This window comes from Pinus tabuliformis, chromosome 6, assembly GCF_031772625.1.
Source record: "Pinus tabuliformis cultivar Carrire ecotype Pingquan chromosome 6, CPIR1, whole genome shotgun sequence".
NCBI classification, from domain to species: Eukaryota; Viridiplantae; Streptophyta; class Pinopsida; order Pinales; family Pinaceae; genus Pinus; species Pinus tabuliformis.
The window spans coordinates 1,092,335,990-1,092,361,797 of record NC_142292.1 but is presented as its reverse complement, the minus strand read 5'-3'; the positions used below and the strand labels follow the sequence as shown (position 1 = coordinate 1,092,361,797).

The 25,808-nt window shown below is 36.6% G+C and overlaps 1 protein-coding gene across 1 annotated transcript; it reads left to right on the top strand.

The window, feature by feature from the left end:
* The first annotated feature begins 4,015 nt into the window (after positions 1-4,015).
* On the top strand, positions 4,016-4,839 carry LOC149262719 (hydroxymethylglutaryl-CoA lyase, mitochondrial-like). The gene is made up of 2 exons (XM_089386143.1): positions 4,016-4,168; positions 4,347-4,839. Exons 1-2 carry the CDS (start codon positions 4,067-4,069, stop codon positions 4,593-4,595), a joined length of 351 nt encoding a protein of 116 aa, XP_089242269.1. The 5' UTR covers positions 4,016-4,066; the 3' UTR covers positions 4,596-4,839.
* The last annotated feature ends 20,969 nt before the right edge of the window (positions 4,840-25,808 follow it).

The following is a 25,808-nucleotide window of genomic DNA, read 5'->3' as shown; positions in this document are numbered from 1 at the left end:
GCCTTCGTCGTAGCTTCCCCTGATACATTCAACAATACTGAATTTGAGACACATAATCGTATTGTGCTCTTTGCCTTCCGATCCAACTTCTTCCATTATTCATCGAACACTCCTGTTGGTTTAGTACCTGGATCTACCACGATCCACTAATCTTTATCCACCAACATATCCTCCATCTTGAGTTTCACAACTCAAAACTCTGACCATTAAATTTCTTGATCTCTATCTTTCCACTGCTTTCCATCACCACCAGAATCGATCTTGCAAATCTCCCACTGAACAGGGTCTACCACAGGCCCGAGCGAAACCCTTCAGCAACAAAGGCGTCCCCTTGAAGCCAAAACAACTCTGATACCAAATGTAGGTTTTAACCCCGTATAGAAATTACTTGCATACAAATTCTAAAACACATAAAATAAACAATGCGAGAGCATAACACAGAAAACACATATACACAGAGATTTTCCCCTGGATCCCAAAACCAGGACTACCAACTTGATTTTTCATTATGTTCCTTTCAATGTTATAATACATATTTATACATGCCAAAGCATCTAATACCATGGACCAAAAACCATCGTGTCCAAAACCATGGACTGAAAACCATTGCGTCCAAAAACATGTGCAAAAATCATGCACAAAACCATAGGTGGGTCCGCCCAATCTAACATAGGTTCCAAAACCAAAATTTTCTAGGGCATTGCCCTGGACCCCATAGAGTGGGGTTACTTGCACCCTTCAAACCCCCTGTGACCCCCCCGATATGAAATCGGCACAACAAAGGCGGGGGGGGGGGGGGCTCCTCACCCCCCCCCCCCCCCCTCTAACCCCCCGGTTAACTACGTGGGCTAGTCGTGGAGAGAATATAACACAACCCAACAATCATGGTTATAAGAAAGAGATTTAAGTCCCAAGTTGGCTAATTTTCGACAAGTCCAATGAGTGCTAAGTGAACTATTCAAATCATGAGCAATTAGTCACTTACGACTACCTCTCATGGAAATGGTCATACGTGAACTACTTACTTAACGTAGTTGAATCCCAAAAATGATATCTAAGTCCAAGTCTCACAACCTTGATATAAACATAAAGAGCATTCATCACTAGTCCTAATCTAAGGAACAATTAACTTTATTGATTCCTGTAGTTCATCAATAATACAAAGTTCAGTACAAAGAACATAAAAATGTTTCTATTACATGGCATGGTTCACAATACATATTAAACTATCGAATCCTTACAGAGTTTAGTACAAAGAACAAAAAATGTTTCTCTTACATGGCATGGCTTCCAATAATAGAAGATGCACACTCTTTGTCATTTTGGTTCACAATACAGATTGAACTGTTGAATTCTCAATACTATCCATTTCATTTTTTACTAATTAATGACTTATTTACAATCTAGGGTTTCATTTTAGTATTAGTTTGAAGACAAGGAAACGTCAACTCATAGAAGGGGAAATACAACTAGTGACAGTATGCATGAATTTTCAATGTTTGCGAATAAAATATAGTATTTTTGTTGCATTGGTTGTCAATGAATTTTTATTTTCTGGTGGTGAAGATCGAGGATCAGACATAGCTCTATTTTTACTTTTATTAGGCACCCATGCTCTCATTGTGGCTTGGGAGGTCCACAACAAGCACTATCATTTTTTTTATCATCACAGTATATCCATTTAAGATTCACTGATAGCAGTCCCAGGAAACCAAGGTAGTCAAAACCATTAGCACTTCAAAGATGGCATGCCTAGACTTAAGAACAAAAGGATTCAATAGGAAACCTTGCATTGATTGATTGCACCAAGACAATCAAGGTGCATTCTATAGCCCAGGTGAAGGTGAGGATGAGCTCAGTTACACCTAACCCTGATCTAACATCACCCCAAGGTTGTGAAGCTCTGGATGCATATCTTGAGTTCACACAAATGGGCGATGTATCAAATATTGGAACTCGACATATGCAACCTTGAGGTGCATATCATATCCGGGTTGATATAAGTCTGTGATATTTTATGCAAATGAAAAAAATGCCTCATTTTTCCAATTGGGATGCATCATCCATTGAGGTTAGGTCCTATGGGGATCCCTCTCATAGTAGAAATCATGCCCTTGTGTGAAACCACCATGCATTTTCCATTTTAGTTTTTTGTTTCAGACAAATGGACATATATAGACATTAACAGAATAAAAGATACCTGCTTATTATAGGTGTTGAAAAATATATTGAACCGATACCAAAGCCTAAACAGAGATTCCAACACCAAAGTCTTCATAAGATTTTTTTTACATCATTGTATGTCTTGTCTGTTTTTATGACCCCATCGTTCTGTGTTGCACTCGTTCTTCCACAAACATCTCTTGTGGTACCCTTCTGATAAGTTTCATAGTTGGAAGCTGAAGCCAAGAGAGACCAAAGTCTCAATTTAGCCCTTGGAGAAGGGAAAATGGAGAGCTTGGGCCCTGAATTTAGATTTGGACGAGTAGGCACATTAGGTAGTAAGAAGATGGGACATGACAAAGGGCTCGAATTGATGGATCCAGCCCCATATGCAGCTACCTCCCAGCAGGGCTTAGAGTAGCAGTACATTGCATTTTTGTTGGTTGGTCTGAAAAGGCCACAGACCAGGTTTAGAAACTGAGGAATTCGACAACTTTTTTGGTGGAAATTGATTTGGGGGAAAGAAGCATGGAATGCTTCCACCTCCTAGATTTGTAGTACACTTAGGTTCATTAATTCAATCATTTGTAGCTTAGTTTGGATCAAATTAATGTTTACGCTATAGAAATTGATAGACCAACTAGAAGGAAATAACGTAGCAAGAAACCTACCACAACAGTGAACCCGCTCGCTCTTATGCACAATCCTAATCCCACCTAAAGCAAGAGAAAATCATAAGCATAACGTCATACCATAATGAGATACGTGATAGCCCCACTACCCTGGTGTTATTCATGAAGCCTCTACCTCTGCAACTACTAAAACTATATCAACTAATGAATCAACTATAGAAATTGGTAGTGGAACGAAGGCTCGAAAATGAGTCACCACTTGAATAAATGGAGACTAGAGGTCACTTCTTCCTCCTTCCAAACTCCAAGCATAGCCCTAGCCAAGGCACCCCCAAGATCCTCTGAATAATGCATTACCTAAGTAACTAGGTACTCCTAGTATGCATTTAGGGGTAGATAGGAAATACATTTATGTATGTATGCACCTAGATAGGATCGAACTCAACTTGATCAAATCAAACTTGTGCTTACACTTATTAGCTCTAAGAACTAATCTTTGTTCTTTCAATTTCAAATCAAATCCATGATGGCTTGCCTCTGCCTCTTCAACATCCAATCTAGATACAGGTCCTGTAGCATTCCCATTACAACATGGTGCTAGGGCAGCTCCTCTCTATCTAGATTCTTTTCACTCGATTTAGCCTAGGAAATATTAGAAGTGTGATCTTGGGCACCACCAGAACACCTTATCTGGTCGTGTCGTGTCTGACAAGCAGGATATGGGACCCCTAAGGGCTGTGTCTTGTGACTTAGGTTTTATACTATTATATGTAACCTAGTAAAGTGTGAGTTCTTGTAACTTGTGGTTGTTACATCCATTATCTTAAAGGGATTTACTTTTTTTGATTCAGTTTATTAGGATATAGAGTAAGCAGGTAAAAGTTCGAATATAGAAAAGCTAAAACTTAAAAGAGAAGAATTGATAGAATTCTCTTTTACATCTAGAGTTGTGGCTCAAAATTTGGTGATGGAAACACTTTTCTTTTGGTATAGCATGGCATCAGTGGATTAGTGAATATTTTTAGTATATTAGCATATTTGTTTGATATTTGTAGTAGCATCTGTTTCAAATGTCTATATAATCTATGTGCACATTTCAAGCTTCTCCAACAATTCTAGTTATATAGGGCAGTCTTAAAAGTCGAAACACATCAGAATGTTTTGTTTTCAGTTTTCAATCGTAACCCTAAGGATCATTGGAATTGATTTGGCAATTGACCACCTATTTTTTTCTTTTCATGTGATGCATTGCCGCAGGCACTGTTGTTCCGATGCTTGATGCTGTAATGAGTGTTGTACCTGTCGAAAAGCTTGCTGTTCATTTCCATGATACTTATGGACAATCACTTGCAAATATTTTTGTTTCGTTACAGGTACTCGAGCATGAATAGCTCACACATTAGGCTGTCGAGATCAACGAGATTCTGATAGTTAAACAATTCTGCATTGAGAAATATGGGGTCACAAGAGCTAAAAATAAAATCAGTGAAATATCCATTTTGAGTTTATATGTTTGCTTCTGAACTTCATTTCTCTTCGTCATGTTTGCAGATGGGAATTAGTGTCATTGACTCATCAATATCTGGGCTTGGAGGGTGTCCATATGCCAAAGGTGCTACTGGCAATGTAGCAACTGAAGATGTTGTCTATTTACTTAATGGTCTTGGTGTGAAGACAAATGTTGACCTCGGTAAACTGCTTTCAGCAGCCGATTTCATTTGCAAACATTTGGGCCGCCAATCTGGATCAAAAGCAGGAATAGCACTAAGCAGAGGCATAAGAGATCACTCAAAGATGTGATATCTAACATGACTTACAATTTCAACTTTCAAGTGAAGTGGATGTTGTATCTTCAGAGCTCTGTCCAAATGCCTTTGATTAATTATTACTTTCCTCTTAAAATAAAAGTTTACACAGCATGCTTTTCATGAAAAGACATGCTTGCAATAATCTCTATTCAAGGGCACAGGTGTTTTAGAGCATATTTGGATGGCTGCCTGTCGCCATAGTTAAATATAAGCATCACCAGAGTTCTATATCTTTATCTTATTGTCTGGTTCCCTGAGATTTTATTTCTTTTATTGCATGGTTGTGTTTGCTGTCTGTGTAGAACACAGAATGAAGGATATGGTCTAGGTAGAACTGGATTAAGAACAGTAACTGATATATGGCATTTAAAGAATGATTGTTTTTGGGTAGCTACCTAACTGGTCCGTATACTTGTTATATGCTGTTTTCACTTTATTGCTATTATATTATATAGATTATGCCTGCTTTGTCTCTCTCTGCTGCACACATTCGCGCCCCTCCCCACCCCTCTCAAAACCAAAACCTCGAATTTATATTAGCTGGAGACAGTACAAAATTCCATGGTTCGATAAACTACTTTTGGCTGATCGAGGGTTATCTATTCTATGCAAATCACCGACGACTTGCTCCTGGCATCAACTTCTTGGTTTGGAAGACCATGGTGTTAGCACAGGGAGTGAACCCGCCGGTTCGAACCTGGCTTATCATCCCTGCATGTGCTACGACATGCTGAGGGACTACAATCCCTCCAGGTAAATGGATCAATTTTATAATTATCTATTACATTCAAAATTTTGCATTAGTTGTATAGGATGTAACATATAAATAGGTATTAGTAATAGTAGTAATAAAGTAATAATGAAGAATCATGATCACACCCTTTCACCACGTGACCACATATACCATCATGAACTCCATTGTCCATCATCCATTATTATTTGTTCATTTATTTAATATATATTTGCAGATATATCTCTGTCATTTGTAGATGCACAATTATGTTGTTACATTGATATCAGAGCCAATCTTAGGCTGCTTCCATTTTGACCCCACTGGAATTTGTGGAACTCCAGTTCAAGATCCACTACAAAACTACAAGAATGGATTAAATGTACAAGAATATAGTGAAAAGCCTAGGTCTACATAGGAAACTTCTAACACGAAAGGTATATACTCAAAATTTGCTATAAGACATCCCCATAGGGCCTAAAGAAACCATCATCACATCACCAATGAAGAAACAAAAGAAAAGGCATCTCCTATAAAAAGGAATAAAAGTTTATTACGGAGATCCTGAACCATGAATTTATCCAAGAAGCAAAGCTAGAGCTCATGCCCATCATTGACAAAGCTAAAACAAAAGAAAGAAGTTTTGAGCCAAAACCACTCAAGGCATATTATAGTGTCCTTGCTTCAAATAATAAAGGATGATGGCCATAACCCTATCAAAAATATTGAAATTGATGTACATCCAATTGAGAAAGGTGAAAACTTAGATTTAAAATTTGATTGAAAGTGGGTGCCTTGGACTTTGCGAGCATGAAGACCTAGGGATCATTTCCAACATACATGGACTGAAGGATCACCGGTGTAGCATCAAAGCATTTAAAGGGTTTCACGTTTCTTGTGGATGTGCTGCTCAGGCACCCTAATTTGGTGGTACCCCGAACGCAGGTCTATCTTAGAGAAATACTTAGCTCCTCTAAGTTCATCCATCAACTCGTCAATCCCGGGAATGGGATACTGGTTATTCAATGTCTTCTTATTGAGGGCCCAGTAATCAATGCACATCCTCAGCGTGCCATCTTTCTTCTTCACTAGGACAACTGATGAAGCGAAAGGGCTATAGTTGGGCCTGATATGTCCCAACGCCAACAACTCGTGAATAGCCCTGTCAATCTCATTCCTATAAGCCTTGGGATGTCGGTAGGGGGTCGTAATCATTGACTATACTCCTGATTCGAGTTCAATCGTATGCTCAAACCCCCTGACAAGTGGTCGTCTTGGGGGAATGTCCGCAAACACTGCTGGGTACTTGTCTAGAATACCCTGCACATTTGGGTGTGGTGGTTGGGGCTTACCCCCTGCATCAGATATCCTCAGCTCCACTGCCCACTCTATATCACCATATCTCAAATCAACCTCCATCCTGTGCGTTGACATTGTCTGTGGAGGGTATGAGTGCATGCCTCTTAGTAAGACCATCTTCCCGTCTGGGCCCATGAAATCCATCTCTAGCTTCTGCCAGTCAATAGTAACATGCCCAAGTGAGTACAATCACTGCACACCAAGCACTACATTGGTGTCAGGAGCATCAACCACAAAAAATGGTCTATCATGGAGTAGTTCCCCATCACTACTGTGATCCCAGGGACGTATTTGGTGCATTGCATGGTACGGTCTCCCGGTATTAAGATCGAGAACCCCTCAAAGGACTCTGTGCGTATGCCCCTCCTCTCTACCATTAGGGCATCTACGAAATTGTGGGTAGCCCCACTATCCACGAGTATTAAAACACATTGCCCCTGCACCGTGCCCCTGATACTCAAAGTGAGGTACTTCGACACTCCTCGAAGTGAAGCGATGAATCCTGCTACTGACAAGAAAGGTGCTCCCCTGTTGGGCAGAGTGTCGTAGTCCTGGGCAGAGCATCCTACAAGTCTCGGGCTCTACCAACTATGTCCTGCAAAATGGTGGCCCTATTGGACCTCACCAAGCACCTTAGCAGCTTTGCTAGTCCCCCAAAAACCATAAAGACCCTCCTGGCCTCCAATAAATCTGGCACCACCACTGATAATCTCAAAAACTCAGAGATATAGGCCTTAGCACTCCTAGTCTACTTGAGCCGTGTCGGCGCTCCAAAGTGGTCCTGTGGATCTCTCCTCTCAAAACGCTCTAGTACCCTCTGGGTGAAATCCTCATAGGATGGTAACTCCTGCATGTCCCATAGTGGTCAACCCATGGAACCACCAATCATGGGCTTCCCCCTCTAAGTGCAATGTGGGAATTTTGATTGCCTTTGCATCTATCATCTAGTTGGGTTGAAAGTAGACATCCAGCTTCTCAACCCATGCCTTGGTTGAGCTCTTAAGCGAGCCATCAAAAGTTGGGAGAAATAACCTCCCCATCATGCGTTGTAGACCAATGCCATGTGTGTAGCCTCCTCCACTATGCCCCCTGCTCCTATTGTTTCCCTTAAGCTGACAGAAGCCCCTGAAAGTGATGGCCTCTTTGAAATCAGGGCCATAGGACTAATACTCCACAAAACAATCCCCCATGGGCATCTACTCCTGCACTTGCAGCCCTCCAACACTTGATGCTAGAAATGTGGGGAAGGTTGGCTTGGGTGGTGTGCTAGAAACAAGAGGTATATTGGATGGATTTGCTGCATGGTGGTGCAAAGTACCTAAGCCTCCACCCTGATGAGTTTCTCCCCTAAATCCCCTTGCCCTGGTTGTTACTGCAGTTTTGTTGCCTTAGTTCATCGATGCCCCTAGACAAATCGTTGATCGCCTTCAAATGATGTTGATCAAACTCCTCTTCTTTACTCATCTTATCTCCCTCATTTTCTCCCATGTTTGGCCTCTCAACCTTCAGTTCAACTGTTACTAGATCAGGGGTAATTTGTAGCCGCCTCTTTCTACTTCTATACCTTTGCCTTCTGTAAGTGACGTTTTGCTTATCTCCTGGTGTCATAGAATGATAGCTGCTCCCACAGGTTGAGCCAAGACTATGAGCTCCGATACCACTGTAATATCCCTAAGGAAAATTTACAGCAATTAACAAAGCATACATAGTAAAAACACACACAAGATTTTCACACATATTAAACACCAGGAAATGCACCAAAAACTACACAACACTGAGCCATTTTATTATAAAAAGATGGGGTACAATAGAAGCTTGGAATGTATGCACCTGGGCTTGCTCTTAGTAAGCTAACAAGGCCCAGGTGATGAAATCAGTTGCTCCACTGCTAGGAATTGACCCCCAAAAATGCTCTGCATTGGTCCGTCAGGAACTGCACTGCTGGTTGTAGGAAATGGCTGATTTGGACCTCCTACAGTGCTCAAAAAATTATGGGAAATTAACCTTGGTCTCCCCATGAATAACCCACCAAAACCCATAAAAGGTTTGGTCAAATGTAGACCTCTGAAATTTTCCCCAATTCCTCCACTCCTCTCCAATTGTTGGGGAAATAGACTCTCCAGTAAATGTCATTGTTTGTGGGCTCCAAAATGGCTGCTAAGATCAACAAAATTCCATCTAGGGATCCCTCTCAAGCATCAACTCACACTAGCCCCCGAAATGGCTTCCTCCTCACTCCCACTTATGGCACGAATTTAGCTTTGCTCAGACCTATGCAATCCCTGTTGATGGCACTCTGTGCCCAACAAGTCCCCACGAGTTCATGCTCTCCTACCACCCCAATCCTTGAGAAAATTGTGGTCCCAATCAACCCCGGAAAGCTCAATGAATCTCTAGCTCCAAAGACAACTCTAAGTGGAGCGTATTTCCCTTCTTGTGCCTAAACTGTTGAAGAAACTCCACGGAATTCTTATCAAACTCTTGGACAACTCCCAAAACGTAATGTAGATCACCTCCTTGGGTTGGTACTCGAAGTCTATCGAAGGTTGGGTGAGATTCTCGCTTAAAAATCTCATGTGCTCAACAACACATGTAGACTAGGCTCTCAGCTCAAGCATGCTAGTTGAAGGTGAATGTCAAATGATCAAAGATGCCCAAATGATGGGTGCTCCTCCTATTTTAGTAGTTAGGCCTCCAATTTCCCCATGTGGGTCCCATCCATCGATTTCCTCTATCTCTTCCCTCTAAGAAAGCATACTGGCCAAGGGGAGCATATTCCTCTTTGGGGTGGCCCCCACCATCCACTATCAAATCAATTTTTCCCTTCTTCCTATGTTGGACCCTTCTTTCACCTCAAAATTGCAAGTGGGGCCCCTCAACCCACTTTGCCTAAGTTTCTATCCAAAAATTAGCAAAATTGATAAAAAATGATATTTCACTTAGCAACCTTGCTAAGTGGGAATATCACATGATGTCGCTATTGTAAGGTGGGCCATATGAAGAAGCACCATGGAAGGAGGTTGTTTGATAAAAAAAAGCCAACCAAGAACGGCCTCATCAAAAGGCTCATGTCATAGAGCATATAGAGGAGTTAGCCTTCTTTGCATTCATGGCCAAGAAGCACATTGATCAACACATGTCATCTGTTTGGTACACTTATTCAAGTGTCAGAAAACTTCACCATTAGTCATGTCTTGTTCACATGGTACATTGCATGTTTCTTGCATGATTCAGTAATATTTGGTGGTGGGGTAGAGTACACAATAGTTGGTAGAGGGAATGTGTAGATTTCCTTTGGAGAAAATTTGATGATTTTTCTCAATGTGTGTCATGTGCCAAGTATGAATCTAGTGAGTCATATTATGAGGCATTGACCCCATCGATACGTGAATTTTAGTAATCACAAATGCTATATATTTGACTAAGTGAACAAGAAAATTATTGCTCTTAGTGTAAATGATCATGAATTGTTCGGATTGGTCGATATTGGATAGGTCGAGCATGCATTGGCATACAAGAGTGCATTAGAAATCACTACACTTTAGCATCAATGGTATGGGCACTTACTTGACCTACATATCTTAGTTAGCTTGAGAGAATTCAGTAGATGGACTTATTGATCTTGAGTAATAGACTTAGGGTATGTGCAAAGCTTGCTAGGTAGGGAAGTGACACAAGGCACCATTTGATGAAGGATAGCTTGGAGAGTCAAGAGGGTGCTTTTATTGGTTTATGCAGATGTTTGTGGACCAATGAAGACAACATTTCTCACCCATGTTAGGTATCTCCTTTTTGTTGGTGATTATTGTAAAAAGACATGGGTGTATTTTTTTACACTAAAATTTGATGCGTTTAATGAGTTTAAAAATTTCAAAGCATTAGTAGAAAAAGAGTTAGGTTGTCATGTTGCCACTCTTGGGCTTGATAATGGTGGGGAATATTGTTCCAAAGAAGTCAATATTTTTTTATGCTAAGCATGGGATTAAAAGATAGTTCACTACATCCTATATGTCTTGGAAAATAGGGTGGTTGAGAGGTGGAATTGCATAATAATAGAGATGGACAAGTGTATGATGCAAAATATTTGAGTTTCAAATATATTTTGGGTTGATGTTGTGTTCACAACAATATACCTATCAAATAGATCTCCAATTGGCAGTGAAGTAGAAGACTCTAGAGGAAGCATGGTTAGGGAGGAAGCCTAGAGTCGATCATAATAATATCTTTGGTTCTAATACTTATGCTTAGATTCTAGATGAGAAGAGAAAAAGAATTGATGATCATAAGGTACAATGATAGTGCGTACAAATTGGTGGATGTTAGCACCAATTGGTTGAGTGTTAACAAAGATGTTGTAGTTGATGAGGAAGCTTGACCTTTATAGAGTGCTTCCAAGATCAAAATCCTAAAACAATAGCCTATTTTGGATAAGGATTTGGGTATCAAGCTTTAGGAAACTCCACCTAAAAGGGTGTAGGATTTTGAGCATGAGGAGTTTTCAAGATTTGATATGAGTAGCCTAGATCAAGGGGACAAATTCAATAGGGAAGATTTGGTAAAATACCAAAGTGGTGGCATAGCACCATTGGAGATGTTTGGACAGATGAAATGATTGAGAGATGATCATTAAGAAATAAGAGCAAGAATCCTATTATGGTAAACTTTGCTCTAATGGCCAAGATTTAGGAAATATATAAGCCACATGTGTTTTGAGGAGGGAAAGGGAGACCTAAATGAGGGAATTCCATAACAACCAAACATGAGAGTTTTAATGAATACTCAAACTTGGGATCTCATAGCTTCTCTTCTACCAAAGAAGAAACATATTAGATGCAAATGGGTGTATAAGGTCAAGTATAAGGCAAATGGTACACTTGACAAGTACAATACATGGTTGGTCGCAAAAGGGTTTTCTTAGTGAGGGGGGATTGACTATGAGGAGACCTTTTCTTCTATAATAGATATGAGCACTATTTGATTAGTTCTATCCATGGCAATGTAATTTATGTCCAAGGTCTATTAGATGGATGTGAACATTGCCTTTGTCAATGGAGATATGTAGGAAAAGGTCTACATATATCAACCACAGGGGTTTTAGGTTCCAAGGAAGGAGCATCTTGTTTACGCACTTAAGAAGACTCGATATGGCTTGGAGTAGGGCACCTTGGGCGTGATACATTAATATTGACAAAGTACTTGGATGAATAAGGTTTTGAATGGAGATTTGGAGGGAGAGGTAGCCATAGGGGTTTTAGGTTCCATGGAAGGAGAATCTTGTTTGCACACTTATGAAGGCTCCTTATGGCTTGGAGTAGGCACCTTAGGAATGGCACATTACGATTAATATGTACTTGGATGAACAGGGTTTCCAATGGACTTTGTCATATTCCAATCTATACATAAAAAACTATGGTATACATATCATTCAACTAGTCATTTAGTGATGAAATTTCTATTGAATAAATTAAATCTACTATGAGTAATGCTTTTGACATGACTAATCTAGATCTCCAAGATTACTATTTAGGTTGAGAAGTTTGGAAAATAGGTAAGAACGCTTTTTTGTCACAAGCAAAATGTTGTACTAGGAGTTGGTTTGATAGGTTTAGAATGCCAATTGCAAAATCTCGTCTAAACATATGGAGAAAACAATGACACTTCCAACAAAGATTGACTTTACTATAGTTAATGAGTTGGTCTACAAACAACTAGTGGGGAGCTTGATATATTTTATAGCCACTAAACTCGATTTGAGTTACGTTGTGAGCTTCATTTCTAGATTTATGACAACACCAAAGGTAGAGCATTGGATTGTAGCAAAGAGAGTGTTGAGATATGTGGAGGGATACCTGAATTTGACATTTTGGAGGTTTACATATTTAGATTGGCACGACTGTGTGGTTGATAGAAAAGAAACAATTGGATATGTTTTCATCCTTGACACGTGTAGTCACATATAACAACGAGAAACAACATGCAACCCATTGACATAAGCATAATACCAAAGAGCAGCCAAAGGAGTGTGTGAAGTAGTTTGGCTTAGAAGGATGTTTTCAAACATTAAAAATGCAGCAAATAGAGCCAACACCCCTACTATGTGATAATCAAGGGGTGCTTAAACTAGATAATAATATAGTCTTCAATGAGCATACTAAACATTTTGAGAGTAGAAATCAAATAGTACAAGCATCCAAATTGGCCTCTTTGATCATCATTTGTACTCTAAACTCTTATCCATTTGTTTGAATACATTTTTTTATCTTGTACCTCCTTTCAAACTTCAAATTGAGCTTTCTCCAAGTCTCAATTTCCAAATTGAGCCCTTCCTTTTCCAAGGCTCCTACTTTCTTGGCCTAATTTGTCACTTGATCACAACTTTTAAATTGAGCCCTCCCCATCAAATGTTAAAAAGAAGGGGTTTTCATTTTGCAATTAACCCCAATTTCAAAATCAACCTCCCTCATCGCAATCTTTTTGTCTGATTCTTTGATGTCTTTCAAGATTTCCTTTGAAGTCTTGAACCCTTCTCAAAAAATATTTAAAGTTTGATTCTATTTGGCTTGATTTCAAAATTGGGCCTCCACTGCATAAGACTTCAATAAACAATCCCTAGAGTAGGTTGGGAAAATATCATAGTAAGTAGGGCCAACAAACTTGAAAATCATTAAAAGACTTCATGGGATGAAAGTAGTTTTGATGTGACAATTTTTTTGGCAATGGACAAAGTCTTCAAATTTATGATATGGAATGATGAGATGTCAATATAAGTAGAGATTGATGAATTTGAAAATTGAACTAGAGATCTCTAATGCATTGTTGGATCCCCATCATAAGCAACTAGGAAACATGAGATGCTAGAGTGTGAGGTTTTGGTTAGAGTACGCTGAGAAATAGACAATGAGGAAAGTAGGGTTTTCAAACCTAAAAAACCATGAAAATAATCAAAGAGAGAGGGGGGGGGGGGGATAATAAGGAGAGTGAGTTTGATGATTTTGAAGTCCAATATCAAGAAAGCAATCTTGAATTAAGTATGAAGAAATAACAATTATCACACTGGGATTGTCATTAGAGAAGCTAGGTAAAGATAAGGAAGTATAGTTATCAAAACTCAATATTAATGCACAAACTCTTGTAAGTTTTAAACATTTTAAAGCAATGCAATGCACACACATATTCTTGATAAATAAAAAAGTAAAACAATCACAATCACACATTACATAGAGATTTAGCCTTGAAACCTAAACTAGGGAAATTGACAAACTATTTAGAGATAAACCTCTAATTTTTGTCAGCAATCAATATAATTGTTTACAATACAATATATATAGGATTCTATAGCATCCAAATACCTCATCCACTAAGTCAAATTATATTACAACCTTAATTCCTTAATCCAAATTAGAAATCTATGGGTTGAAACACCTTGCGCCACAAAATCACAAAAAGCGAAAATGACAAGGAACATTCTAGACTAAGTTGTAAGGCATATAGCAAGGAGATGACAAGCTAGATGAAGCTACGAATAAGACTCGAAGGAGGTGAGCCACTCTTGTTAGTTGTTGTAATATGCCTAGCCAGTGAACATCGTCTTGGTGAACAATTTGATAGTAGATGATGACCTAAAGGAATGTGATACATTGGACCAAGCTAGAGGGAATCTAGCACGTAGACAAGTGATAAGATGGGTGAAACTACAAGCAAGTCCCAAGGGTAGAGGACAATTCAAATTGTGTGCTTGTGGGGCCTATCACCATTGAATAAGCACCAAATGATTGTTGGGTGGGAGGAATGCAACATGGTAGATCAAGTTGGAGGACCTCTAGCATGTGGATAACATTCTACTTTTTTTTAATGTTGAGCATCAAGGAAATTGGAGTTGTCAAAACTTCTATTACAAAGAACTTTATGCGTGATCCTTGGATTAAATCAAGGAAAGATAAAGGTAGGTAGGGTTGATGAACTTGAGATTTGATAACATAGACTCCATGGCATGGAAGTAATTTTGATGGGATGGCTTTTTGTTGGTAGGGATAAAATCATTAAAGTTTTTCATTAGTTTGAAATTGATGAATTTCTAACCTCTAATCATGTTAGGGACAAAAAAATTTGGGGGTTTCCGCATTTCAAGTTCACCTTCCTCCTCCCCATCCAAATCAATGTTCATATTTGTGTATTCATCTAGCATGATGGTAATCCAGTTGTCTTAGTTCCTAAGAAAAAATGAGTTGTAATGTTTGTGCATCAACCACAAGTCTCTTAATAAGATTTTATTGAAGGATAATCATCATCTCCCGATAATAGATGATCAACTTTATTTTTGAAAGGATGCTAAATTCTTTATCGAACTAGATCTCAAGTTTGGATAACATCAAATTCCTATAGTTAGATATTTGTAAGACTACTTAAAAAAACAAGGAAGGTTTGTTTGAATGGTTAATAATTCCTTTTGGTCTAAAATTGCACTTGCTACCTTTTTGAGAAACCTCAATGATGTTCTTTGACCTTTTTAGGTAAATAGTTGAGACAAAGGGGTAAGTAGAGGTTGATGAACTTGAAAATCAATGTAGGCAACTCCAATGTGTCATGAATAAATCTCTGTTATAAGCCATTAGTAAATTGGTGCATGGAAATTATCAAAGACAAAAACAATATTTAATAAGAATAAATTATATAATGATAATGAAAATTAGTCATAAAGACTATTTATATAGTGCCTAAGAGACATGTCCAATGCCAAGGACAAAATCCAATGTCATAATAATTGTTACAATTAATAATGTAATTTATGTTCATTACATTCAAAAAGATTTGTCCTCAAAGTAGTTGAAGAAAGCTAACAATAAGATCTTCAAAGCTATAAACATATTGTCACATTGCTTAGGTGTTGCTTTGTAAACATATTGTCACATTGCTTAGGGGTTGCTTTGTTCTAGGTTTGTCTTCATCTTTATTGATAGGTCTGCCTTCATCTTTGGATAGAACTTGTATTGCAATTACAAGGATGACTTCAATTTTGATATCGTTGTTGCAAAATATTGTATTGGTTCATAATGATGTTGATAAGTTGATTAGTCATTGGGACAATGCTTGTGATGGGATCTTCTCGGGTTTAGGATTTCCTTGAGTCACTTTACGGATTAAATCTTCATCCTCTACTTTTATTTTGTTGATCATTGATATTTTAGCAATGATGGCACATGAACATTCATCTTGGATCGATTCCACAACTTTGACATTCATAATTTGTACTTCAACATCCAAAAATATCTATGGTTCAAATTAGTAGATTAACTAATGTTCTTTTTTTAATTCTTTTTCCCTCATTTTAATATTTCAGCTTCCATGATATTGTTGTTATATTTTTCAAAGAAAATATTATAAAAGTCTTGCAACTTTTTCATCTAATCTTGTTTCTTTCTTTTGTCATTTTAGAGTATGTTTAGCAAGGCTATTCGATGCTTTTTTTGTCTCATTTGATGAATAGACTTCAACAATGTTGGTCTTTGTTTTTAGGTTGAATAATATTATTCTCTTTTGATTTCAAGAAAATACAAAGCACTCCTTCATGTTTTAGGTGAAATTGATCAATGTTTCCATCCATCATAATTATATCAATGTCATTTTTATGTATAAGCTTAATGTTGAAATGGGATATGATATTTTAATGGCTTATTGTTGTAAGTCTTTCATTTCATATTGCTTTTCAACTAAAATGTTTATTCTTTCAATGATATTTGATTTAGATATTAGTAATTAATTAGCCAACCCAATATTGATATAAACGTAAATTTCAAAAAGATCATAATGATATTCATTCAACCGTCTAATTTTTAACAAAGCATAATTTATCTTTTTAAGGGACTTCCTCTCTTATCATTACCATGCCACCATTTTCTTCTCATCAAAATCTCCCCCCAAAAAATGCTATTATTACTCATCACTTTTCACACCTATATAGAATTCCCACTTAAAAAATGATATATGATTCTTTACTAATGAATGATAAGGATACTTGAAACCTTGATATGGTTCATTTATCTCTATTCCTTGGGTCGCAATTAAATATTTAATATGACTAGACTAATAATTAAATATTTAATATAACTAAACTAATAGGATATATTATTCAATGTTATTAATATTGTGACATATGATAAACAATGTGATATGTCACACAATTTTCAAAGAAATGATATTTTCACCTTGAAATATTGTGATAGTTTCCACTATTATTTGAGGGTGATGGAAAATATCACTCTACTCACATTGACTGCACTTTAAGACCTGATTTTTGGCTTCTTTTCCCCCCATTTTGAAAATAGAGGTAGGGGATTGAGAGTTGAGGACTTTGTTACCGTCTTTCATTGAGCTAATGAGGGGAAATCTAGTCCTTTTTTTGCCATTAGCTGATCTATTGTTTAGTGGGCATTGGTTCCAGTCTACCACTTCCATATTCCTAGGTATGGATAACAATGTATGCTTGTATTTACTTGTTTTTCAAGATTTAGTATAGGGTTTGCAATGTCCATTAGATTTGCCTCTTTTTCTTAATTTTTAATATGTGGTTTAACACTTATAAGGGTATGATTTTTCATTATAACATTCTATTGTGTTGATTTCCGTTCTTTATGTGTCATGCCTTTAATTAGTGCCCTGTGAAAATGCCAAAGGCATTGAACCCACCATGGGGAAATGATGAACCAATTGACCCTCAAAATAGATAGAAGGTGAGGTGCAACTTGTATGCAAATAAAATTAGTTGCTTGAAATACCAACTTGCCAAAATTATATGATAAGACTCGTGGAAAATTTCCTTATCTGCCCTAAAAGTTGTTCATATAACAACTCAATCAATCAATTATTGATGAGAGTGGATCACCGAGGCTTTAAATTGCAGTTGAATGTTTTAAGAAGCATGTGAACCACAACCTTCGTAGGGGTGGGTGGAACTTGTCGAAGTGAGATCCAATTGTTAGCCACACTTTCCATAATGCCCTCGTGGACATCACATTTATTTGTGCCATGGTTAGTTCCTAGTGCACAACCTTATCTTAGGTGGTTGGTTAAAGTAATGAAGTAGCAAGTCATAATTATGATTTGCTTAGATTTTTTCTATGGAGTGGCATGATTTTCAACATTGCCTAGAACAACCCATTCTACCAAGGAATGTTTGAAATTGTTGTCATTGTTGGCCAAGTATAAGGTTATTTCCTATGAAGAATTGAAAGGGCATCTCATTAGAGAAGTTTAGAGGTATAAAATGGGACTCCTAGGCAATATTATAAAATAAGATTAGATTACATCATCAAATTTTAGAGGGAAAAAAAGGAAAAGAAAAAATATTTTTCTTCAGCTCGTATTTTCAACTTATCTCCCTATGGTTTTACTCAAGTTTCAAGTGAGAGCACTTGTTGGATGCATAATTTAATTTCTCATCCAAGTACCCATGTTGCATACTTTCGATGCACTTTGCTACACAAAAATTGAGAAATACATGAAAAATGTGACTGCAATCATGTTTTTCATGTATTTCTCATTTTTCATGTAGCAAGGTCCATCGAAAGTATGCAACATGGGTACTCTTTGGCCAAGGAACTAAATTATGCATCCAATGAGTGTTTCCATTCAAAATGTGAGTAAAACCGTAGGGTGATCAGTTCAAAATACGAGTTGAAAAAATAGTTTTTTATTTTTTATTTTATCTTTTTACTTTTTCACTCCAAAAATGGTGAATCATCACCCATGGTCGACATTATCTTCTTGAATCCTATTGGTTGTTACAAAGTGGATTTTGGTTGTACATTTTTGTTTTGAGGCCCATTTCATGCTTCCAATTTTTTTCTAATGTCCTTCATGGGAAAATACTAATTCAAATCATAGATTGAATGAGCTTATGGAATCATGGGGGATCATCAAACACATCTTGATGTTAATGATTGGGTAGAGGGAAAGAGTAAGACAATTCCCAATTTAATAATTAATTGTCATAGGGGGGTGGTGTTTGTCAAATTTGTCAATGCAATTGCATATGTGAGCTAATGAATGGGTTCATCCAATGTGAGATAGATTTGCAATGTATTGTCCAAGTCATTATGGATAATGTTAATAATTATGTTGCTATTAGAAAGTGGATTATAGAGAGTTATAGAGCCTTGTATTGGACCCCTTGTGCTACCCATTACATTTATTTGCTTCTAGAGGACATGCCCTAATTTTCTTGTATCAAGGATATTATTGAATCACACACACACACACACACACACCGATTCTTTGCACCATTGGAAACAAGGAGTAGGTGCATTTCATGATCACAAATTTTCCCACTTGCTTCACTTGTTTTTAGCGTCTGCTGAAGACAATTTTTTCTTTAGATGAATGAGATGCTTGTGTGCACAATTGTAAACCGAAAGGGAAAGCCATAGCTTAACTACTATACCAAAATATTTTTTGGATGGGAGTGGAGGGGATGTGTACCATTAACAAACCAATGCACGACATGTTTAAGTGGTCAATAAAATATAATATTTTTATAAAAATGTATACGAATGTGATTTTTAATGAGGGTGAACCCAACTAAATATAACCCAAGGTACCCTTTTATGAAGAGTCTTGACTTTTTAAGTCATGATCTCTTATAATTAATATTTACTATATTAAATTATTTTTATTAATTATATTATTTATTTTATACATAACATTTTTTACCTCTTTAAAGAATGTTGTGTCCTCAAAGAAATCCTAAATGAATTCATCTTTCCTTGTGGTGTTTCATCTTAATGATGAGTTTGTTTGAGATTAGTTGAGTGGCTTGTTTGCAACAATAACTAGGGATTTGCATGTTCCTTTTCCAAAAGATTTTGGCTTACAAAGCCATACAACTTGTGGTTTTCTCCCTACCATTTGAATTCTATGAATTGTTCTTAGAGTTTTGTGGCACGTGTTCTTAATTACATTAACCATCTTGCTCCTAACTCCAAATCCATTCCATGAAGAGGTAGAGTGTAATATTCAGTTTATACTTCAAAATTTTATACATGTATCAAAACTTTATGGCATCATTATGTCCCTCCATTTGGTTGACCATCAACTATTGTAACCATGAAATCCTTCATAGAGTACATGAACAAATTTAGTTGTCTTGCAAGATTAATGTCCATGAAATTGTAGGTGCTTCTAAAATATGTTAATATTGTGATTTCTTTTCCTTTCGAGCTTCCTTGAAATTTAGGGTATTTGGTTTTTTTTTTTTTTCTTTCTATAATTCCTAGACTATTATGGATGGTACCCTTATTATTCAAATGAGGTGGAGTATATTGTACTATATTGATCAGGTGCTCAATATTTAGCTCTAAAAGCAAAGTTCTCAGAATTGCTCGAAACCTGAACGACCGTGTCTGTCTCAGTGAAATGATCCCAACGCAACTCGTTTCACTGAAAATCGAGTTCATATGAGGAAGATATTGCGTTCTGTCCGCTTTGCCAAAGAGAAGAATTTTTGAAAAAAAATGTACAGTCACTGCACAGTCATCAATCTGTACTGATGATGTGGTAGGGGACTGGGTAGGTCAATGAATTGGTCAACATTCAATTAGGACTCACCAAGTGTCATATTTTGGTTGGTCCGTAGGTGTGGTGATGTGGCATGTTTTTACTGGTTTGAGGTGGACCAATGAGGAGTGGACAAGTGGCAAGCCCAGAGGCTACCATGTGTCCCTCCCCAAAGGTCGGTCCTCGGCGCATTGCAGTGGAAAACTTATGGGACAGGTTGGCGGAGTCGAACCCGCGACCTCGCCCGAGCAAACCACACGACATACTGTTCTATCATCATGTCAAGACTTAACACGTAATGGTCACATTATATATTTATTGTTTAATATGTTTGTGTTTGGGGGTTAGGGGGGAGCTAGCCCATGGGCCAACCCCCTCCATGTGACCAGTTTTGATAAACGCCAGCTAACGGTTATTGAAACCACGCGGATATTGCACCTAACCACTGATTAAACCACCATTAAACCACGACATGTGTCCACTACTACTAACCGCCAGGCTAACGGTTAGCCTAACTGTGCAATATTTGCGCTAATCCAGGTTTAACGCTAACTGAACATGCTTAACATTTAATTAAACTAGAGTCTAGTTCGACGAACTTTTGGCGGTTCCTCTAATTTTGGCACTAACTCCTTTTTTAGTAGGACTAACTGGAGTTCCTCTAGTTTTAGAGGAGGTTTACTAGGGAAAATAATTTTGGTCATAACTTTGGCAAAATTTGACCAAATTGAGATCAAGAAAAGGTGTTCCTAGATGATTTGGAGGTTTTGAGCACATTGAAGCATGTTTCAGGAGCAGTAGAGAATTGTAAACAACACTTTTTCCATTATTGAGCTAATACAGAGGCCCAAGCCATAGAAGCTGAACCAAGGAGATGTAGCCAAAGAGGGGTGAACTCCTTCATCAAAACAACATGTTAAGTGTTTGTTTTGATGGTTTGCTATACATTTGATTGTTTATGTTCAAAACTTTACTTTTATGCTATTTTTCTCATGAACTTAACAAAAAACTTAACAAATTTACCTGTTTTCATTCACATACACCATAAGGAAACCTATGCACATGAAGCAAATGTTAAGCAATTGTTTTTAAATATGAAGTTGAAATTAGCACAACAACACTAACATTCAACAAAAGATCATATAGGTAGTTGGACATATTCTCGAAATAATACCTGACATATCTACTTCACAAATTTTCTTTTTCGGGTGATTGAAGCCAATGATCGATCTCCATCATGCATTTTTACATGGCAACTTGCACTTTCTTCACATCTATAATTTTGTAGTGATATGTGTGGTTGGTTGCACATTTATGGCCTTAGCCCACTTTTTATCACTTCTACGAATATTATTATTATTATTTTTTAATTTCCTCCTTGGAGTTGCTACTGGAGGGGTCAAATTCTTTTTTAGCTTCATATCTATAAGGTTTTTGGGCCATGCATTTGTGTTGTAGTGTCCACTTGTTTCCATAGAACTTGCAATTGCTTTATTTTCGTCGTGAATAAGTCTTATCAAATTTTGGTAAAATGATATTTCAAACTTTTTCTCTGTTACTTTTTCCTTATGTACTACATCTTTTATATTTTTAATATCATGTAACTTTAGCTCATTTTGGATGTGCAACTTAAGTCTAGTGATGTAAGATTTAATTAAAAATCATGTTCGCAATAAAATCACTCTTGTAGCTAGTGCTTCCCATTCACGTGTAAAATCATCCACATTTTTCTTATTGAAGCTTGGTGATTTCTATGAAAAATTTTCTTCTTTTATACCTTGGACTAATTTGAATAATTAATCTTCAAATTTGTTCCAATTTATTGGATATCTTGTTTTTTGCAATCACATGTACCAATTACGCGTCTCCCTCCAGTTGCATGGGTGCATATTTGATTTTTTCATTGTTGTTAGAACTACCATAGATTTCAAAATATTCTTCTGCTTTACTAAACTAGGCCACACCTTGTTTTTCATTCTCATCGAATTTTGACAATTCAAGTTTTTCTCTTGGTAGATATGCAAAGACTAGTTGTATATGTTGGAAATTGGATATGAATCATCATGCCATGAGGAGGTATATTTATTTTTGGGTTTGGTGTGCTATATGAGCTTGGAGTGTTTGAAACACCTGAAGAATTTTGTTCTAGACTAGTCATGTTTTGCGACTTGATAAGGTCTATTATGAGATTTTTATAGTTTAGTGAATCAATGTTTTAATTCAATGTGATTTTTTTCAACCAAACCCCTTATCTCTTCTTGATCTTGTTGTATGATATCACAATTTTGATTGATTCATACTCTCCAAAGAGCTTAACTGCTCTCTTAACTCCTTCTAAAGTGCCTCATACTTTTCATCGTTCTACTTTTACCGATCTTCCATTTTGACCAACCTTGTATTGAATTTTCTCATATACATTATTCAATTCATAGGTGGATTTTTTTGATCAATTATGATTGAATTTTAATTACTCTATGGAAAATTAATTGAATTGGACAAAAATTTAATTTTAATACTTGTATGGACATCAACTTAATTTTAATAATTGTTGGGTTAACTAATTGTATGATGCCAATTTGATTAAAACATGTTTGTTCTGTATGGTTGTACGAATGTGCCTATATGTGCTATGAATGAAAATGGTACATAATTCAATCAAATGGAGGCATGGTTAGGAAAAATCATACAATGAACTATTGCAATTTGTACCAAAATTCACCATACTACTGACTTCACTCTATATGGAAATACATAAATGAGCATGGTGGTACAACAAAGAGTGAGTATGACTAACAGATGAGTATGGATTTGCAAAATCATTGCAATAAGAGGCTAATATGTATTGATGAAGTGTGTAGATTCAATGACTTCAAGTCTAGTTGGATTGCTTGGTTCTAATCCTAGATGATGCACACTATAGAAGTGCTAAATAGACCTTAGGGTGCCCTTTTATGAAAATTCGTGACATTTTGACTCATGACCTCAAAAAAAATAATAGTTATTATTTTGTTGCTTTAGTTTTATTATATATTCATTTATTACTTATTTCATCCGTAATAGAAACCTTTGGTAAAGGTTATTCATAATAAATATAAAGTACATACTGTAATAATATAATAGTAATAGTTAAATAACTAAGGAACACAACCTATCACCTTTGTGAGTAGACAATATATATATAAGTATACCATCATAAAACTCATTGTAAATCAACACATTCATTCAATTACATAATTATTATTCTATATGGATTTCAACTCTTTGTCCTCCTTATATCGTATATTTCATATGTGAACTATGGTTCATTACATTGGTAGCAAAGCCCCTTCTAAATCACTTTTTCTAAAGCACTTTTACTAATCTAACATTTGGTCATATGTTTATCAGATTTTCTTTGAATTTGATCCTTGATGACAAATTGACCTTTAGCCATTTTTGAAGCTCATAAATTTCACTAAGAAAAAAAGAATTAGTTGCAAAATTTGTAGAGTACCATAAATCAAGAAGGTTAAATTACAAAAGAAAATTATATCATCATTTGTGGAGACAAAAATATGACCATAGAAAATATCATTGCCAATTCCACCATTTTTAATATAAATTCTTATAGGAATATCTGAAGCCATCATTGCAATGATTGTTCATTGTTCATGAATATATTGTGTTAATGTGACCACTAGCCACCAAAGTCAATGTAGATGATCACTAAAATCACTGAAACATTGCTAATGCAACCATTTGAGTTAACATTCCCTCACTGCCACACTTGTCAAGCCGGTAAATAAATTGTGGCAAGGTTCCTATCTTTGCTTTCATTGTCATATTCATGTAATTCCAACATTTTTTCACCCATTCTATGTATACTTTTGTTTTCTTATTTCATCTATGTTACTTTAAAAAATAGTAAATGATTTTTGGTTGCTTATTCAAGTTTCTTGAACAATTGTGTATCCATTGAATTTTATCTACTGCCTTGGAAAAGTTAAGATGTAGATTGGGTAGGGAAATTGATTGAATTCAAATAAAAATGATTGTCAATGTTATGATAACCACCTTAAAAATAATCCCTAAAAAATTGTTAATTTCAGATATTACTAGTTACAACCTATATCAATATACATAAGAGTTGCATGAAGATCTTCTTTGTAAGTTCTAGACATGAATAAATATGGTCTTGAATAATACCCCAAGCAATAAGGAGTTTTCATGCTTTGAAGCATATTAATTTGAATTTTGACATGGAGTGTTTGTTGATCTTTGAACACTCTGAATTCTTCTTATTAGAAGTGTGAATTGAAAGTTGATTCCTCAAGAGTGAGAGTTCTGCATATCTTTTATTGAGGAAATGTAATAACAAAAAGTTATGTGGTTTATCATATCTCTTTGCAGCAAACCTTTGATTAGTTAAGTTTGATAATAATATATACGTAAATGTATTATGGTTGAAACTTTGCCCACCAAAAAAGTTTTTTTTGCAGATAAACATGGACACAAAGCAGGGCATGCTCCACTATTTCTCGTTTTCAAATCTCTTTGCAACAAACCTTGATCATTTATGTTTAAAAGTTGTATACACGTAATTGTATTTTGGATGAGTTATATCCTAGAAGCATTTGCAAATAAGCATGGCCACAAAACAAGACATTGTCCACTATTTCTTCTTTTTGAATATGAAACTGTTGGAAATAATACTGAGAGGCGGGGTGAATCAGTTTTATCAAGTCAAATATTCCCCCTTTTTTTTCAATTCCAGATGATATATGCTACTTCTGTTAATAAAAACCGCGTATATACGCAACTACAGATAAAGAAACCCGCGTATATAAAGCAGACTTATGATTTGATTATCTTTCAGATGTCAGTTATTAATCTGTGTATCAGAAGAAAATAAATAGTACCAGAAACAGAGCAGAAGACAGTCACACACAAGAACACAAGATATAAGGAGGAAACCCAATGTGGGTGAAAACCCCCTGCTGCAATTCGTCTCTATCTTCCTTTTAATTAGAAACTTCTCTTTACAATGTTTTGTACTATTGCAGCCTTTACCAGTACGCAGGCTGCAACCTGCAGAGAGCTACAACTCTCTCTTGTTCTCCAGCTTTCCTGGAAGGGAGCTCCAACCCCCTAAGTTCTTGTACTAGCTTGATATACTAGTACGCAGGCTCCTACCTGCAGAAGGCTGCAACCTTCTCTTTGCTTTTAGGGACCTCGTTTCATTAATTTTCAGACTAGATCCACAAGTAACATCAATCAAACATCAAGAATTTCTGCATAACCCAAACTCCTTTTCACCAATCAAAAGCTGAAACAAATAAACACTTCTCTGATCGCTGTACCCAGAACACAGTAACTGTAATCAAACACCAATTCTGAACCCAAAACACTGTAGTAATAAAACAGAAGCATCGAGAACATAAATCAAGATATATACGCTACTTCATTGTTCAGTGACCTGCGAGTATATGCTTCTGTACCACAACCAACCTGCGTATACGCTTCTTTCATTCATAGAAAAAGCGTGTATACGCACCTGCAATTCACTGAACCTGCGTACAGATCTATAAA